The 20,077-nt window shown below is 47.8% G+C and overlaps 1 protein-coding gene across 1 annotated transcript; it reads right to left on the reverse strand.

Moving 5' to 3' along the window:
- Nucleotides 1–7,838: 7,838 nt before the first annotated feature.
- Nucleotides 7,839–19,659, reverse strand: FAM83A (family with sequence similarity 83 member A; the record flags this gene model as incomplete). The annotated part of the gene is made up of 5 exons (XM_082333088.1): nt 19,581–19,659; nt 18,744–19,353; nt 15,696–15,863; nt 14,055–14,179; nt 7,839–8,385 (listed from the first exon to the last, which is right to left on the reverse strand). The coding sequence occupies exons 2-5, from the start codon at nt 19,317–19,319 to the stop codon at nt 7,839–7,841; spliced, it is 1,416 nt and encodes a 471-aa protein (XP_082189214.1). The 5' UTR covers nt 19,320–19,353; nt 19,581–19,659.
- Between the last annotated feature and the right edge of the window lie 418 nt (nt 19,660–20,077).

The following is a 20,077-nucleotide window of genomic DNA, read 5'->3' on the forward strand; positions in this document are numbered from 1 at the left end:
CGTGCCCAAGAGGCACCACCATAGAATGAGTTATCAGAAGGTGAAAGGCGTTATGCTCCGGATACTGACGGATCCTGTCGTGTTGTGGGAAACCATCGGAAGCGGAAGGCTGCTGTGTGGAGTCCCACACGACAAGTCGTTGAAGCTACTGAAGGAGAAGGTGAGTCAAGTCAGGTTGCAGAAGCGAGAGCCACTTGGCTGGTCAACCCTAGAGGATCTGCTACGTGTCCTGGTCCTGCCCAAATAAAACTCCTACGTACTGTGGGAGGAGATAAGGTCCCCACAGTACACATAGGGAAGTGGCTGGGGAAGGTGGTGTGGATTGCTCCTCCCTTGGGAAAATCCCATTTGTGGGATTGTCTTTGCTCAAGGACCTGGGTGTACTTGGTGGGTAATGCGGAAGGATGGGGAGACGTGGTGTGTGCCTCGAGGAGATTTAGCCTTGGGGGAAAAACAATCGGTGATGCGAGTGGCGTGATGTAGGAAGCAAGGCAGCAAGAACAACCTGAGCCGAGGAAGAGTGAGCTTCGCAAGGAACCAGGCGAGTGCAACGATGACCCAAACCAAGGCAGTGTTGGCGCCCAACACTCAAACGTGCTGCTTCTCCTGTCCTCAGCACCCATCTTGACAGGTGGGCCCCAAGTCATAGCCTGTTCTTAGGAACGCTTGGAGGAGTGGCGGAAGCCCATGGAACAGGAGACTAATCTGTGTCTGTTAAGGGACAGGGGATAGATAGGAGTTAACGAGGACGTGTAGATCTGTGACTTGGGGTATGAAGATGATTTAAGTCACTTGTGTTGGTAAGAAGGGATTTCAGTAATGAGAATTAGATACAAAGGGACGGTGAGAAGATGTAGAAATGTATTAAATTACGTGGGACCTGAGCATGATGCAAATGGTCGGGAATAAGGGGTGGAGATGGTCTTGGGTCTGGCTGGGATGGAGTTAACTTTCCTCACAGCAGCCCTCATGCTGCTCTGCTTTGTATTTGTAGCTTGGAAGGTGTTGAGAACGCACCAGCGTCTCGGCTACTGCTGAGCAGTGCTCCCGCAGCATCAAGGCTGTCTCTCCGACATCCCTCCCCCGCCCCCAAAAGGCCAGTAGGCTGGGAGTGGGCAAGAGGTGCGGAGGGGGCGCAGCCAGGGCAGCTGACCCAAGCTGACCAAAGAGAATTGCCATACCATGGGACGTTGTGCTCAGCAAAACAAGCTAAGAGAAAGGAGGAGGGGCGGGGGCATTCGTCATTGAGGCGGTTGTCTTCCGGAGCAACCGCTGCGCGTACTGAGGCCCTACTTCCCAGGCAGTGGCAGGACATTGCCTGCTGATGGGAAGTAGAGAAGAAATTTTTTTTTTTTTTTCCCCCGTTGCTTCCGCATGCGGCCTTTGCTTTTCTTTATTAAATTGCCTTTATCTCGACCCACGAGCTCTTTTTCATCTTCTTTTCTTTCCCCCTGTCCTGCTGAGGAGGGGAGGGATAGAGTGGCTGGGTGGGCACCACGCGGCCAACCAAGGTCAACCCAACACAAAGGCCGTGCTGCCCCACCCCTCCATTGCGTGCGGGGCGCCAGGACATCCCATATAGGGCCATGCTGCCCCGCCCCTCCATTGCGTGCGGGGCGCCAGGACATCCCATATAGGGCCATGCTGCCCCGCCCCTCCATTGCGTGCGGGGCGCCAGGACATCCCATATAGGGCCATGCTGCCCCGCCCCTCCATTGTGGCAGGGGGCCAGGTCACGCATACAAGGCCGCACTCGCCCACCCCGGGCCCACAGCAGACGCTGTCTCTGCACCTGCGCGGTGAAGGGAGGCAGCAGCTGACACGCGGTCAGGGGTTTGACGCCCCTCGCACACCCAGGGAACGCGACCGGTGGCGACTGTTGGCAGCAGCGTTCGGTGGCTGACGGCCCGCTCCCCGAGCCTTCAGCCATGAGGCGGGTAGGCGTGGGCTGCGGGCCTGTGGCGCGCAGCTGCCCCTCGGCCCTCCGGGGCCCGGCGCAGGCCCCCGGCCGCCCTGCGCGGAAGGAGGAGCGCCGGCGGGAGCTGGGCAGCCGCCAGAGCGAGCCTCGGGCTTTGCGGTTGGCCCTACAGGAGAGACCCCCCAAAAGCCACAGCGCTGGGCAGCAGACGCCGTGCCCCGCTGCGGCAGATGCTCTGCTCCAGCTGCCGGAGCCTGCACGGGAAGACTCGGTGCTTCCCGGCAGCGCCTGCAGCCGGCTGCTGCAGCAGAACGCCCGCCTGCAGCAGGTCCTGGAAGACCTGGAGAGGCAGCGCGGTGCCCTTGAGATGCAGAACCGCCTCCTGAGAAGGAGAAGCTCTGCAGCAGCACGCGAGGAGGCAGAGAGGCTCCAGCAGAAAAACGCTCAGCTGGCTGCCCTCACCGAGCGGCTGAAAGAAAGGTGCAGGCAGCTGCAGGAGACCATCGGGCACCTGATGAACGCTCCAGTGCCACTGCCCACCCAAAGCTCTGCTGAGGAACCGTGCATGAAAGCGCTTCCTCAGCAGCGGGCTGGAGAAAGCAGAGAGCCTGCCGGAGCTTTGCTGGCACAGGACCGGCAGAATGAAGCCTCACAGAAGGCGGCTGAGAAGTCTCAGGCCCAACTGGCTGCAGACGACGAGGGCTCACGTTACGTGAGCCGCCTCAGCCAAAGGTGCGGGGAGTTAGAGGCGCAGCTTCTGCAGGTGACGGGTGAAAACACCAGGCTGGCTGAAGAAAATTCTCGCCTCCGTGGGCAGATGAGCTGGGCAGAAAAGGTTCAAGCGGAAAACGCTGACCTGAAGGGGCAACTGGCGCGAGTGGCACAGGAGCGAACTTCTGTCACCCAAGCCATCGGCCGTCTTCAGACCCAGCTGGAAGCTGCAGGGCGCAAACTGGAAGCCGTGAGAGAAGCGGCAGAAAGTGCTGAGAGACAAGTAAAAAGGGAGCACGGAGAAGGCAGGCAACCCTTTCGAGCCCAGGTGAGTGAACCAGAGAATCGGTTTCCGAGCCCTCAGAGTCAGCTTGGGCAGAGGACGGTGCTGGGTCCTGCCGGCTTTCAGAGGACCCCAGACGTGAGACACAAGAACCGGCAGCAGACAAAGAGTCCCTCATCCTGCGGGCATCCTGGGACAACCGCCGGGAAAGCTTTGAGCATCCAGAGCTCGATACAGCTCCCATCCTTGTGATGGTCCCAGTGAGCAGCCTGAACTGCAGCTTCCTCTAACTGCTGGGCAATACGTTTGTGTCTTTGGACAGGTGGGTGAAGCCGCATGGTCTGTGGGAGAGCTGGCGGACAGCACAAGAGGATTCCTCCCCTCTGATTTTGCCACAGACGATTCAGAAAACGACCTGGAAAAGGAGAACTGGGATGATCCTCGTTATTATGTTTTTGGTCTCTCGCCTATTCCGGAGGAAGATGAAGAGGACCTAGATGTGGGTGATGGGGGCTAAAAAGCATAAATAAACGCCGCCTATACAAACCTCCAGGATATCTACAGAAGTGAATTTGTACTTCCAAGTGCTTTTCTGGGGACTTGTAGATTTTGTAGAACGGGGGGGCCTCTGGAAGGCAGCAGGGGCTTCCAACGGGCCCCAGCAAAGCCCAGAGGAGGCCCCGGGACCCTCTGGAGGGCAATTAGGGGCCTTTGCAGGGTCTGTCCCCAGAGCTGGACGCAGCGCTCCAGGTGGGGTCTCACCAGAGCGCAGCAGAGGGGCACAATCCCCTCCCTCGACCTGCTGGCCACGCTGCTTTTGAGGCAGCCCAGATACGCTTGGCTTTCTGGGCTGCGAGCGTACGTTGACGCCTCATGTCCAGCTTTTCTTCCACCAGTTCCCCCAAGTCCTTCTCTGCAGGGCTGCTCACAAACCCTTCATCCCCCAGCCTGTATTGAGACCGGGCATTGCCCCAGCCCAGGTGCAGGACCTTGCACTTGGCCTTGTTGAACCTCATGAGGTTCCCATGGGCCCACTGCTCCAGCGTGTCAGTGATCCCTTTGGTCAGTTGCGAGCAGCTGTGCCAGCTGTGTCCCCTCCCAGCTCCTTGTGCACCCCCAGCCTACTCGCTGCTGGGGCGGTGTGAGGAGCAGAAAAGGCCTTGACTCTGTGCAAGCACTGCTCAGCAATAGCGGAAACATCCCTGTGTCATCAACACTGGTTTCAGCACAAATCCAAACCTTAGTCCCATACAAGCCACTATGGAGAAGATTAACTCTATCCCCGCCCAAACCAGCACAGCCTGGCACATCAGACCCACAGAAGTAGGCGGCTTTGGTAGGCACCAGCGTACGCTGGTGCCATCGGGGCACTGGGGCACAGAACCCATCTGCATCTCTGGAGTGATGCGGGAGGCCAAGAGTTGTCTCTACTGGAGGCTGAGCTGAGCTTAACAAGGGACAAGTGGCAAAAGCACGCCACTGTGAGCGGCCCAGAGGCCCCTCGTATCCTTGGCACAGGCTGCCTCAGGAGAGGGTACTTCAAGGACCCAAAGGGGTACCGGTGGGCTTTTGGTGTAGCCACTGGGAACACAGAGAAGATCAAGCAGCTCTCTACCCTGCCCACTACATCCCGACTGACAGAGAGATCCTAGCAGCATATGAGGGGCTTGAGCCGCTTCAGCAGTTGTTGGTACAGAGGCATGGCTCCTCGTGGCACCGCGCTTGCCCGTGCTACGCTGGAGGTTCAAAGGAAACGTGCCCCCTACACATCACACAACCAGCGCTCGCTACATGGAGTAAGTGGGCAGCGTTGATCACGCAACGGCTCGGCTGGGGAAACCTCCCAGGAATCCTGGAAGAGACCATGGACTGGCCAGAAGGCAGAGATTTTGGAGCATTGCCTGAGGAGGTGGCTCGTGCCCAAGAGGCACCACCATAGAATGAGTTATCAGAAGGTGAAAGGCGTTATGCTCCGGATACTGACGGATCCTGTCGTGTTGTGGGAAACCATCGGAAGCGGAAGGCTGCTGTGTGGAGTCCCACATGACAAGTCGTTGAAGCTACTGAAGGAGAAGGTGAGTCAAGTCAGGTTGCAGTAGTGAAATCATCCAACTAGCCGTAGAGACTGCTGAGAAGGAAAGTGTCCAGTACTCGATCTCTATACTCCTGGATGGTGGCTAATGCCCCGTGGGGTGGCTACAGCAGTGGAAGAAGACCAGTTGGCAGCCCAGGGTACATTGCCGGCTCATGTCCCGCTTTTCTTCCACCAGTTCCCCCAAGTCCTTCTCTGCAGGGCTGCTCACAAACCCTTCATCCCCCAGCCTGTATTGAGACCGGGGATTGCCCCAGCCCAGGTGCAGGACCTTGCACTTGGCCTTGCTGAACTTCATGGGGCTCACATGTGCCTCCTCTTTGAGCCTGTCCCATTCCCTCTGGATGTCATCCCTTACCTCAGGTGAGTCAATTGCACCACTCAGCTTGGTGTCATTCCCAAGCTTGCTGAGGGTGCATTGTATGCTAGCCATTTTTATTCGAGCGCGTCCCTTGCAGCAGACGCACGAGGTACGTCAGCATCCTGCCGTGACCTTCCTGACAGGTAGTTTCTGCAGCTGCCTGTAACCACACATTCCCTTCATTTCTGAATGATCAAGCTTGTGGGGGGGCCTGTTAAGATTTCTGACATAACTCATTGCTGAAGTTGTAACTCCAATTGCTTTCCATCAAAACTGAAATTCTATTTATTTGATGTTCAAGTTCAGCTGTCATCTGAACTAGCACAAACTCTATCCCTGATTCAGGGCTGAAATCGGTTCTTCTTAACTCACAGTGCTCCTTCTGGGTAACTAGCTTGTCCCTTATGTACTTTTCATGAGCTGTGTTCTCCAAAAATTCTGTAGGCATACTGTCTTGCCCACAGAGATGAGAAGAGCTCCTTCCTGGATTTAAAGGGTCACAGCCTGAGGAAATGAAGGCTTCAGAGGTAGCGGTCTACAAACTTCTTCCCATATCCCGCTCTGTGCCACCCCCCGCTTGGCCACAATGGGATCAGGGAACTGAACCTTATTTAGAAATAAAATCTTAATTAGGCTGGGGGGACACATATGTTTAATTCTGTTCCTGTTGATTTCAGAAGAAACAAAATGTGTTTCCTCTTCACCTGGACTCTGACCGTATGGAACTCATTTAGCTTTTAGAAGAGAAGAAAGTAAGGCGCACGAGTCAAGAGAATATGAAGCAACAAAATGATTCTCAAAGGGATTTTAATGAAAGTCTTCTCTTTTATTTGAATGGTTGCCGTATTTAGATAGTTAAGTAGAATTGTCATGGGAATGAAAATCGACTTTCCCTTCTTCCCAAGGAATCAAAAAAATGTTGTTATGTACAGAATTTACAATTATATGCAATAGTTTACTGTTATTCTGGACTCCAAAATTTGATATCACAGGTAAAAATGTCCACACTGAAGCTAGAGCATGATGTGTCCACCCTGATCTTTCATAATGTTCTGTAAACTTTACCGGTACACTTCAAAGTGATTGCTCTTCCAAGGATGAGAAATGTTCCTCACCTGAGGTCTTGCTGCTGCGTACAATTTTCATCATCCACAGCCTAAATAATTTAATTGTATTCCTTTTTGAGCAGGTGAGAAGTCAGGCAAAATGGGCCAGATGTGCAAATGTGTTTAGGTTTCTGTTTTCTGTTGGATCAGACGAAAGATGATATAAAGCAGGTGTAAAAAAATAATCTACTGAGAAATCAATAGATGTTAGGCATCTAGGAACTTTGGGATTTGAATGGAAATCCTTCGTTTCATGAATTTTCTTACTATTTTTTTGCCTTTCACTTACAGAAGCTTCCGTTGTTTTCATGGACTATTTGGCAGAAAGTTTTTCTACTTTTGGTTCAAGCTGCTGAACCTCCATAACTCCCTCTGTATTCAATGCGCACTACAGACACCCGGTTTCTCTTTAAAAATTGGAAACCTTGAAGAACTCTGAAATAAAGAATCATTATCTCTAACTTAACATTCAGTCAAATGACCACTGAGAGGATTTCTAATATCCACATGCTATTAGATGAACTGGAACTCAGTCCTGGTACATTACTAGTAGGACTTTGCTTCGTTACTCAGCTTCATTTTCCAGTCTGAATCTACACAGCTGCTCTGCAATGAGGAAAATTGCTCTGAGCTGGCGGGATCGGAGGTTTGTAACAAAGTGTGCTGGAACACGCCCGTGTTGCTAATGAGTGGGAGTGAGCATATGGTGGCTGCAAGATGTCCTCTGTCACCTGAACTGTCGGTCTCGCTCCATGTCATGGTTAGCAGGCCCCTTCCTAGAAACCCTGCGAACAGGCGTCCTTGCTGTACACCTCAAGCAGTCAGCGCGGAGACAGTGCGATGGTGGAAACTGTGCTTCCCCATCAGCCCTGCTTTAGCAGTCCTCCGAAATCAAGATTAAGGTGTGATGGCAGCACAAAGGTAGATTGCTGCTGCCAGCATCGCCTCGGTTGGGCACATAAATAGCAGCCTTCAGTCTCCTTATGCAAGTGCATAACATGCATGGTAATAAACTGTGCCTTACCCCACTTTCAAGTGCCTGGTCATATGAAAAACAGTTAACCACCTAAATCCCCTGCTACACAAATATGTTACCCAGGAGAGGTGGCCGGCAGCACCAGTGCTGCGCTGTGAGCAGCATTACGTAGATGTGTTCTTCCTGGGATCGTGATGCACCCAAGGTTTACATGTTAGCAGGCTTGGCTTTTTAATTAGGGAAACGAAGCATCCATAAGTAGCAAAAGAAAACAAGAGGCTTGAAATCATCCTCATTTTGTATTATACAGAATTTCTATATTCATCAGTATACAAGCGATTGCTAAACAGGTCCTCACTACGTGTACTTGCAATTCAAAACAAGGTGGTTATTATGCAAACAGGTTAGCTTTGTGAAGGCATCTCCAAGGTGAGCTTAACCCTGTCCTATTTGGTTCCTCTTGTCTAAGTCTTACAGGTCTGTAAACGTTCATGTTTTTATACAGAACTGCGGAGTTATCGGCCACGTAGTGTGGCTGATAGTAGTTAGCCTGGATGGCCTTCTGTGGTGGCGGGAGCGTGAGAGAGACATAGCTGTGGAAGGAATTAACTCTATGGAGCGGTGACTGGGGGCTGAAGTTGCTGCTGAATATGAGAGTTCTTGGAGGCTGCTTGGCCTGGTGGGTGCTGCCAGCTGAGAGGCTGCTGAAGGGATCGGAAAGGGTGTTAGCGCTTCCCTCGTTGCTGTCGGGGAGGCTGCGCTGGGGGGCCCAGCTCTTGCTGAAGAGGAAGGGCATGGTGCGCGGTGGAGACTTGGGTCCCCTCACTGGCTTGGACAGTGCGTAAAGGTGTCGGAACTCTTCATCAAACAGCTCCACAACTTGACCCGTGAACTTGGAGAGGAGGTTGCGGTGAACCTGGCCGCATAACCATGTGAAGCTGGAAGGAGAGACGAGGTAAGGATTAGTGTTAACATCAGCCATTAGGAACTGGAGATCCCCACAGGGGTGGTGCGAAAGGCAAATGCGTTTTACTGCTGAAGCTTCTTGTCTAAACACAGGATGACGATAGTGTCACAGTTGAATTTCAGGTCAGTTCACATCAGTGCTCTTTGACTTGGATCAACCTTTTGTTATTTCAGCTGCCTCTAAAACCTTCAAGAAACCTTGTAAAGTTATACAACCTCCTGAAGTGGTAATCCACATCCACTGCAGGACTAAATGTCAGATACAATACCCAAGGTCTGGCTGCTGTTCCATAGAAAGGAGGTTAGACCCCTATTTTGGGTACCTCTCTTCCATGCACAACGTTTAAATTAAGGTGCTACCGTGTCTTGTTTGCACACACATAAATTGTACCTTCCCTGCAGAATGCTGTGCCAGTTGGTAACTCTCACCCACTCAAAACTGACATTAGAAAGACTAGCGAAAAATAACCATCCTTTGTTTTCATTTTGCTGTACTTTTTCTGCATTGGTCAAGAGAAACATAAAAACCCAACCTCCCTGTCACACCCCATTCCCACAAAACAAACCGCCACACCTGACAAATGCTTATTTTCTTCACTACAGAGAAAACGAAATTATAAATATTTCCTAGAGCCCTTCCAAAAATAAAAATACTACTTTGCTATAAAGTAAGGGAGAAACACCGCAATAGTTTTCCTTCTGGTAGTCCAGAGACACACCTTAGGACACTCCATAGCTTTTAAATGATTTTTCTTTTATGTGCTTCCCTAATCCACTTGGCAAACATAAATTGGTGCTCTTTCACAAAACCACAAGCCAGCTTGGTTGTGCTGTGCAGGCTGCCTTGTCTGAGCAGCAGCGGCATCAATAAAATGAGCATAGCTGAAAGAATGAAATGTAATTACTCCCTGAGCTGACCGGGGCTTGAGCCGTGCAGCAGGGGATACAGAGCAGCGCTGGATTTGAACCCAAGGTTATTCTGTGTTGGCAAAACTCTGCCCTGGTTATCCCTGCGTGACTTTATTAGCCATGCTGGATTTGCACAAGGATGGCCGAGAGCCAGGTTTGGCTGTAGGTGTGTGCACTTTACATCTTGTTCTTGATGTGTTTTGACAGAACTCCTGTGAAACTCAGTGGGGCTGACAGCCTGAGCGGATGCTAAGGGAGTAAAGACAGACGATTTACAGCTGCCAGTTCAGAGCATTCTCAAAGAGGGCTGGGTTTGGGGCACACAGTGGTTTCGTACTGTTGCTTCAGGAGCAAGGGAGGAGTGAAGAAATCAATGCCACCGGGCAACCCAACAATGTATACTGTCCATTTTATGATTGGACATGAAAATATATACTAAGTTACTAGAATACAGGTACTTCTCATCCACTTTGTTCAAATCATTCTAAATATGGACAAAACCTTGGGAGCCGAGGTAAATAGCACAGCAAGGTAACTCCCTGCTGCGCGGGTAACATCTGCTGTGCTAGCTCAACATTGCCTTTATTCACTAAGAAGCACTCTAAACCTTTGCGTGTCCTTTGCGTGTCCTTCGCCTAACTGTTAAGGAGATAATAAGCCAGGAACAAATACTAAAACACGCACAATTAGTCTGAGATATCTACACTGAAGGTTACAAACTCATGAAAGGGCTGAGGCATGGAGTGGCAGGTTTATACTTCATGTGCTAGAGATATATCTAGTTCATAAGAGAAAATGTAGAGAGAAATAAAAATCAATTACACTTATAAATGGTTTTCAAAAACCCAACAAAATCAGAAGAAAAAAACATTGCGCCCAATTTTGATAATTTACTCCCATGTGTAACCTCCTGGAGTACCTGACGGACAGATACTCATCTGTGGTTCGTCGATCGTATCTGTAACCCTTGCAAGCAGAGAAAGTTGGATCCAATTAATAGCCCAAAGATTCGCCATGCGCTGATGGCAAATGGGTCAGCTGTGAAGTAACATGGTGAGACCTGCGTGATTTTAGACACGTGTTTGTGAACTTCATGGAGTGAGTCACAGCAATTTACATTCTGTGCGCTTTGCTGAAGAACAAAGCAGAACTTGACACAAAGACTTAACAGGTTTTCATTGGCTTCATTCTAAGAAGAAATTCATTGTGTAGGTTTTAGGCCTGGTTTTGCTCCTTAGTTTACAATTCTGAGTGCTCTTTTGGGAAGGGCTCAGAGAAGTCTGTTATTGTCACTATCTGCCCAGAAGGATCATTTTTCTACCAGTCTTCTTTGAGTGAAGCACATCAGAAAGAAGAGAAAGCACAAAGGAGTACTGCCTAGCTTGGAGGCCAAAGCTGTATCACAAATTCAGTCATTAATAGATACTACTCAGCCGCCTTTCCAGGGTTTTCTCCCACAACCTATGTCCTGTTCCGGATACTTTCATTTATGATTGTCTGAATCAAACCCCACCTTTCCTGTCCAATCTTCATTTGCACTGGACTTGTTTTTTTCCCAGTGTACCCTCTGCATTACTGCAGCTGAAGTCCATTACAGATGCTCTCATCCCTTGTGTTTACAGTGCTACAGTAACACGCAGCATTACACGCATTTAACCTGAAACAGAAGGACTGGGTTTTTCAGCTGAGCTCAGGTTTGAATTAACCTACGCGTTAGCGTTGCCTGCTGGTGGGATAACCTCCGTGTGAGAAACCTGCCTCACCTGAACCAGTGCTCTCGGCAAAGCACCCCGGTGTTCGGTGTTAGATACTGGCTCTGAAGAGGCCGGTGGCTTTCAGAGTGGCAGCCGGGGAGGTATGCAGCTGCCCCTGAGGACTGAGGTCTATGCTTTCTGCTGTTTTCATTTTGCCTTCTTTAGGAGCATTGAGTTCATGCACTATCGAACTTCAAATTAATTAAAAAAAAAAAAATAACATAGTTATCATAGGATGGAGTGGCGTAACACAGAGACAGCAAAACAAAATGCTGCATCCAAACCCCACACCATAGACATTGGCAATAAAAACTGAGAAGAAAACTGTAACTTAAAACACTTACTCATGCCTGCACTTGTGCAGACACATGGCTGGAACAGCCTTCAGAAGCTTCTCAGCTCCAGCCTGCCCTGTGTGGCAGGACCACGCTTATCCACCCTGACCCAAGCAATGGCTTTTTAACGTGGTTTCCAAAACCACTCCAGAGCAGGAGATGCCACAGACTCGGTGGTGGTTCCTTTGCCTCTAACTAGTTGCCAGCTTCAGTCCTCTTCATTGTCCATTAGGCAAATATATTTTGTCCCCAAACACTTTGGCTAGAAGCAGTGAGCCAGGGTCCCTTTTAGAGCAGTGTGTCCTGAAGGGCTATTTTATTTCCTCAGCCTATTCCCCCAACCGCTATTACAAAGTCATGCAGAGCACAGCACGTACGTGAAATTTGCTGTTGTATTAATTTTAAGATCTTTTGTATTAGTTTTAAGATCTATTCCCATTTGATTTCCAACAAATGCATTGCAGAAGAGTTTGAGTCTGTTTTGGTCAACATCATATTTGTTTATACCTGCAGAAGTTGGTGGATAAGGTTTAGGGATAACAGAAAACTTTCAGATTAATAAAGCGAGAGCTAGCAAGCCTGCAGAAATGCCACATACTGATAGCCAGCTATAACCCATGTGAATCTGCAAACTGGTGCTGAGCATGTTGAAGTTAGATTTGTTCCTCACCATGCGTTCTGCTTGCTTGCTGGGTAGGGGATTATGTAGTTTGGCAAGGCTCTTGAGGTTAGAAGATATTACCACAGCCGTAGAGAATGGCAGAAGTGACTCTGCACAGGACTTTGAGGGTTTTTTCTTTTTTTTTTAGGATTGAAAAGAGAAGGCAAAAGGAAGCTTCTTGGCTAAAGGAAATAGATCTCGTTCTGGCCCTCTTCTCCCACACATTCTTCACTTCTACTCTCTATATGAATCTGCTGTTGCATTTCTACACATCTTTGGTGAGGGATTAAAAAAACCAACCTGAAAGAACCAGAAAACCACCGAGCGGCCAATAAAAAAAAAACAAAAACACTCTGAGTGTTCACTCATTTTTGTCTGATGGTTCATTTGGAAACTGAATGAAAACTGGATGCCCACCTCTATGGACAGCTGAGCTCCTGCAGCCTACGCTAACCCCGCGTACTCACCTTTACCGTCGTTACTATAGTTATGTAATCTTCCTGGTGGCACGGTTTTATCAGACTGGAGGCATTTAAGCCTCCAATTCATAAACGGGGATTAAGAAAAACAATCTCAGCCTTTTAATTAAATAATCACCTCTGTAATTGTTTTCTCTCGTCTTTTTGTATCTGGATTTCTAGGATACACTTCGGTCATTTGTGAAGCTTATCTATGTAGCCATTAGCGTAGGAACTTTATTTGATGCTGTCCTGGTTTCAGCTGGGATAGAGTTAATTTTCTTCCTAGTAGCTGGTCTAGTGCTGTGGTTTGGATTTAGGATGAGAATAATGTGATAACACACTGATGGTTTAGTTGTTGCTAAGCAGTGTTTATACTAAGTCAAGGACTTTTCAGCTTCCCGTGCTCTGCCTGGTGCACAAGAAGCTGGGAGGGCCACAGCCAGGGCAGCTGACCCAGACTGGCCAAAGGGCTATTCCATACCATATCATGTCATGCCCAGTATATAAACTGGGGGGAATTGGCCGGGGGGCAGCGATCACTGCTCAGGGACTGGCTGGGTGTCAGTCAGTGGGTGGTGAGCGGTTGCATCACTTGTTTTTCCTGGATTTTGTTCCTCTCTTTGTTGTAGTTTTCCTTTTCACTACAATTTTATTATTATTATTTTTATTTTTATTTTTATTTTATTTTAATTATTAAACTGTTCTTATCTCAACCCACGAGTTTTCTTACTTTTACCCTTCTGATTCTCTCCCCCATCCTACCGGGAGGGAGAAGGTGAGCGAGCAGCTGTGTAGTGCTTAGATGCTAGCTGGGGTTAAACTGCAACAGATGCAAGCTCAGAGAATCCTGAAATTCCCTGACCTGAGGATCTTGGATCTTAATTAAAAACCCAGTTGTTGAGATGCTACGTCCTTTACCTGAAATAATTATAGCAGCACAAAAGCGGAGAGTTACAGACTCAGCTCACAAAAAAAAAGGAAAAAAAGGGAAGGTACAACAGTCGCTAGACACATACTGCCTACCTGTTAATGAAACACAAGAGAAAAACAGTAAGCCTCTGAAGTATTTCTGTTTTCCCTTTAATCACTAAACTTGTCATATGGAGAACAAATCCTTAGGTAAGCTGAGTGAGATATGCTACATTAAGGGATCCTGAGGGAGATGGAAATGTATCATGTCTCATGATCACAGCATCCGAGGACCCAAACAATGAGGAAAGCATAATATTAAGCTAAATATATTTCTAGCTCTGCTCCCGCTCTGCACTGGCAGAGCTGTAAAAAGTTTTTTACATTAGTTTTTGAATGTTTAAAATAAATACCATGCTCCATAAAGAACTAACATCAGCTTTAAAGCAAGTTAAATGGATTATTGAAAAATAGCACCTATTTGAAAACATGAGGGGGTTTTGTTCAAAAAAACTTCTCACCTGTACAAAAATTTCCATGGCACTTTTTTGTGAAGTAATATTAAAAATCATAAAAGAGCACCTAGACATGAACTGCAATGGCTCATCTCACCTGTAAGATCCAGAGAGCACGTATCTCCAGTCAGAGATAAGAAATTTTTCTTGTATTTGTCCTGAAAATTTCCTGCCTGATTTGGCACAGTAGACCTCTCCAGTAACACTGCGGACTGAAATATTCTGTAAAGAAAAACAAAATTAACAGAGTGAATTCCTTTTTTTAAAAATTAAAAATCAGAAGGAAAGGGCCCTTCCTCACCACTGCCTTTAGCTCTTCACTTCCCCAATGTCTGTTATGATTTCTTCATGGACTCTCCAATGTTATATTTGAAGGTGTGGGGCTAGAGAAAACCTAGCCAAGCTCTCTCACCTGCCACAGAATTATTTGTTTCAATGGGGATATAAACCTGCACGGAAATTCACGCAGATGGAGCTGTGCTGCGTAACGATAACCGATGCTACCCCTGCTGAAACAAGTACAACATGTGTTCATAGCTAAGAGCCGTCTGTTACCTCCGCTGACACCCCAGCAACAATTTGCTCTAGCTGTAAGCTCTCTTGTTTTACATGGGCTACAGCACAATACAGGAGGGCAAAACCTCTGCCCTTCCAATCCAGCTGGGCCTGCAAGGACGCACATGCTGCTCTTCTAGTGCAGCCCAGACGAATGCCGCCCTGCGGGATCAGATGCAAATGAGCGGAGAAGCAGGTCAGTTTGGCCCACGCGATGCTCTGCGCTGTCCTTGTACCTGAGCAACCGCGTTTAAGGCAGGCCAGGCACCCAACCTGACTCTGCTGTCTGTACACACGCTCTGAAGAATCAAGGCCTTAGTAAATGAGTGGCTCCAAGGCTTTGGCTCACACGTTGTTGAAGCCTGTGTACTGTATCAGCATGCTTACAATAAACAGCACAGGATTGTTCTTCCTAAGGAGTGTGGGTTTACAGAGATGCAAACACTGTTATAAGCATGTTTTATTAATTTCAGTTTCTTTATACGTTTGGGGTAGAATTCAGCTGTTGAAACACTGGTGTCTGGTGCATGTAAGATGCCCTGAGGTCTCCTGCCTGCTCTCCAGCTGCCGGTCCAGAAGGCCACTGCCTCTGCAGTATCAGCCATCCCCATGAAGATGCCACAGGTGCCCTACAGCACCTCAAGCAACAACTGAAATGGTCCCTAGGAGATTATTTTTAAGGTCAGTTACCTCTGGCAGAGATGAAGGTGGGCTAAGCTAACAGCCAGCTAAATTTGAGGTATTATCTTTAAAACAGAGATTTAACAACATGTTTTATCAGAAACCACCTAGTGCAACCAAGGTATTTTCATGCAAAAGAGTTTTGTGTGCCTGCTACCCATGGCTGCCAGACCACAGCTGCTGCATTGTTATTAAACAGAAGCAGTTGTAATATCTATGTTAGACAACTCTACTAGGGAAATTAAGCTCTGTTTTAAGACTTCAGGACCCAGATTAGTTTCATCTAAGGACCTAATGGAAATGCCTTAACTTCCTGTAACAGCCACGGAAAAACGTAGGCATCTTCAGAGAGGAATTAGGTATGCTAATGCTACCTCTGGAAATCTCTTGCTCCCTTTTAATTACAAGGTGGACTGACCCTAGCATAACCATGCTTCGAGCTCAGAGTGCCTAAAGTTAGGCAGACGAATCCGAGCCTAAGAGCTTCACAGAGCCGCAGTACCTTGAAGAGATCCTCAGCAATCTGCAACTTGTCGCACATCTCCGAGAAGAGATTTATACTGCCGTGATCGAGCAACAGGTAGACAAACACCATGCGCTTGTTAGCTGCCTCCAGGAGGTCACAAAGAATTTCAGTGTCTGTGAACACATCCATCACGATAGCTAGCACCTAGGAGGGGAAAAGCAGAGGCATTAGCAGAGTCAATTTACATAACTTAAGGTTGCCTGTGAGGCCACTGAAATGTAGTTTATTTAAAAAAAAAAAAATCCAACAAATGCAAATCTTCAGAGATGTATGTGAATATTTCTTCTGGTTTTCTTCCTAAGTGCCTGAATCAGTAAATCAATGAGACACGTTGCGTCATTGGTTTTTTGCTCATATAAAGCCAATATAACACGCAACATATGCACTTCAGTTAAGCTCTTTTAATCATAAAACACAAAGTGACCCATGAATTTGTAGATGAGATTTCAGCACTAGGGAATATATTAAAGTGTTAATCGGAGAATAATAAGGACGTAGCTAAAATAAGAGCCCTTGCCAAACAGCTGACTAGCTTTCATAAGTCACATGCATTTAGCAAGAATCACTGGATGACGCTTTCTCTGTTATGACTTACACCTGGAACGGTCCTGACTTTAAATCCTCGCTCTGTTGGTGGTAGTGGGGCAACAGACTGCAACAGCTCCATCTTTTTTTTTGTTTTTTATAATGATTTATAAACTAATTGTTTCATTTTAACCATACATCCATGCTTCCCAATTCACAACTGGCAGGACAGTCTCATGACTGGGCATAAAAGCCCCAACAGCTACTTAAATGCACAGCCTCCAGCCAGCGTGGATCGAGGGAACAGTAAATGCAATATAAACCCACTCCCATACTCTAGCCTCTACGCTCAGTGTTGGGCATGGCCTCATGAAGGTGCTGGTATTCGCTGATGTCTGCTGTAGCCCATGGGAAGGGTCATCTCCCTCAGGCAATTCAGCCCAGCTAATACCTGACTTATCCTCAGAAAGTGCCTATTTCTCCAGTGCCTAGAAAGGGAACCCTTGATAATTGCACTCACAGGATATCATCTTCAAGCAAAACAAACTTTTCAGTATCTCTGCAGATGTCTTACTAATTGCTTCCAACTTGCACTGAATCTTACTCCAAAGCCTGTGCCCACACCTGCCAGCAAGTTTATTCCTTTCAGCCCCCGAGGAAATCCTGTAAGACCAAGCACGTCCTGTGCCGCCAGCATCCTGTTCAGGCAAGCCAAATTATTCGCAGAGCAGTGAGGATCCCACACCTTCCTTCTGCTGCGAAAGCACGGTGCTTCAGAGCGGGCCTTGCCAATGTTAGGTAAGTGGCACAATTATGTCCAATATCTCACATCCACGCTTACTGTTAACTCACCTTGCCTTTTTAAACAGCACAATACCGCATCCAGCTTCACCATAGCTGCAGACCACTCTCTCCAGTACTGCTTTTTCACCAGCTGTTGCCAACTTGTATTTCTGCACCTGACTTTCCTCTTACTTGCGGTACTTCTCAGAATTTAATTTTATGATTCGTGCCTATTCCACGAACGTGCTAAGATTATAGTACTACGCGCCAATCCTTTGCAGCTTGATGCCATCCACAAACACAGTCTTTATTCTGTTGTTTAAGTTGTTAATAGATATATCAAATACTAGGCTATCCAGGATAGACCCTTATCAGATACTAATTAATAAATGCTGCCATCGAAAAACTGTACTCAAAAAGCAGTTGCGAAATTTATACTGTAGGTAAGTGTTGCTCCAGCACCCTCTTGTAATGTAAATTAGATAGATAAGAAGGTCATGTGAACCATGGATTTATATTACATTTCCCACTTTTTTTCCCTACAAGTTTTCTCCTCTTGGGACAGAAAATTGGCCTGGGTTGATACTTTACCTGATGCTTATTTTATTATTCCAGAGACATTTCTTCTGTTACTGTATCTTTCTGATGCCGCCAACTTAAAATGACTGATCTATAATTCTCCTGATGTGCACTTGTAGCCTTTGACAGGGCAGTTGCCAACAGGGATTCTTCTCCCCTGCCATTACACTCAGTGTTGTCAGACCCAGCACTTGCCCTTGCAGGGGAATAATAAAGCAAAAGTCTGTAACTCCAGCGGGCGCCGCAGCCTGTGCCGGACAGCAGGCACTACAGCCTGGGTTTGTTCCTGACCGTTCCCGTGAAACTGCCAGTGGCATCTCGAGTTTATACAAGGGGAAAAATCCCAGATGATGGTAAACACAGCCCTGAAATGTCAAATATATTTTTCCAGGAAAACAGGAGAGCTGCCAGAACACACACGACAGAGACTTTTTGTCACCCTCCAGCTGGTTTCCCAGTGTGTGGGCAGCCCAGCTTGTGGCTGGCACCTCTCTGCAGCCACCCTGTCATTTGTCTGTTGTCAGAGGCATCATCTGCACCTTTCCCACGTGCCAAGTTACGCTGCAGAGTCTCTGTATGGAGCCTACGTGGCATTTTTAGTGACACTGACAACGTATTAGGGATGAAATGTCTTTTTTCTGAATAATTTCCTTCCTCTGGGGACAGCTGCTGGCACACCAGACACACATGCCTTCCCCGGGGTCTCCTTCACCCACATCTCCCATGAATCCCCTAAAACAATCACTAATGGGTCTGAGCTCGTTTTAGCTTAATTCTCATTACCGGTGCAATGGTCTGAACAGAGCAAACAATCCTGCCGGTGATGCACGAGAAGGGAGAGAGCTCTGCTGCCCTTTCTGCAGTAGATTTGCTCTGCCAGGTTAATGGGAGTTTAAAAGAAGAGGGAATGCTTTTTTTTTTGTCACCAACATAAAAAGGTGTTGGTGTGAGTACACAAAAAAAAAAAAAAAAAAAGCACTGCCTGTGTTCAACAATGGGCTCTTTACAGCCACTTTCTAGAGGAAACCTACACTGCAATACATGAGGCTGGCTTGGATCAAACACCGCGTTTACCTGATCTTTTTAAGAGCAGGAAGACAACTGAGTGCAAAGGGAACAGCAATTCTCTCCCCATACCTGAGTGGTCTTGTTGATGTACCGGCGTATGATGTCTCTAATGTTGCTGTTCTTCTCTGTTTGGAAATACACAGTGGCAGTGGATTTTTCCTTTAAATAGGGCTTCTCTGCTGTAATCCATGTGTGCAGTAGAGCTGGCTCATTGCTGTCAGAAATGGTGGGGAAGTAAGTCCCTGAAGGGAGCGACCCGGCATCAGTCTGGTTTGGCACAGCTGCCCCGTCAGCGGCCAGGGACTCCTGCGCATAATAGGACTCCCTGGCGTTATCCTTGATGTATTGAGCTTCCACGGAGGAGAGGAAATCCACCTCGCCCTCTTTGCTTAAAGTTTCAAGGTAAGAGTCTGTCCCACCGTCCAGGAAGGCATCAGTGGCCAGCCTTATGCTTTCGTTGTGGCTGAAATCTGCTTTTGTGAACTTCGGGGACTGGTTCTTGATATCCTCTAGCCTCTTCCTTATCTTGCCCATGTGTTTGGAGTGGCTCATGGCTCTTTGTCGCAGCAGTCGATCTGCCGAGCAGGCACCATGCATATGCGCAGCGCGGGCAGCGCAATCGTCCTTCTTGTTTGGAGACTGCATTCTGGTGTGAAATCGCCTCGGCTGAACGAATTAACTATGAATAAAAATAAAGAGATCTTATTACCTCAGGGAAATTCACGCTCCCCGATTTCCTTGGTACAATTATCTTCAAAAAAAACCCAAAGCTTGCTTCTCAGGTGGTGGTGTACCTCGGCAACAATCTGTTTCCAGATAGGACCCAAGTACAAAGTTGTTTAGATTGCTTATCTGAGAGGTACCCGCCTTACCCCCAGGGCATACGAAGGATTCGAGTCCAATTACCAGGGCCGCCTGATTCGGTTGTATTTCCCTTCCTGTCGCATCCTGTGAAATGTGAGCGAGGAAAGCAGTCAAGCAAAAGCAGGTAGGCTCGCAAGCATCGTTGCACAATCTTCAAAACAGCTTGAGGCTTCTCTGTCTTCCCATACTATTCGTTAGGGAGCAAAAACAACTCTGATGTTGAACAGGGACAGAGACATCAGCCATGTCCATAGCTTCCGAACAGCAGAAAGGGTCCTGGACTCTCGTCTGCACCTACATGCTACCAGGCAGGCTTAAAAATAGACTTGAACTTCGTCACTGTGCCCCATTCATAGTATGTTGCTATTACTATAGACGATTCACTCATTTATTTCTTTAAAGCTTTGTGACTACGCCATCCTATTAAAAGAAAAATACCCCTTCCCAAACATCCTGAGTATTATGTAGAGGGAGGGTTGTGACCTGGCCTCAAAGCATCAGAAATACAAACACTCATCACTTGATTGTGCACATTTAGG

Source organism: Platalea leucorodia (assembly GCF_965183815.1).
Source record: "Platalea leucorodia genome assembly, chromosome: 1".
Classification (NCBI taxonomy): Eukaryota; Metazoa; Chordata; class Aves; order Pelecaniformes; family Threskiornithidae; genus Platalea; species Platalea leucorodia.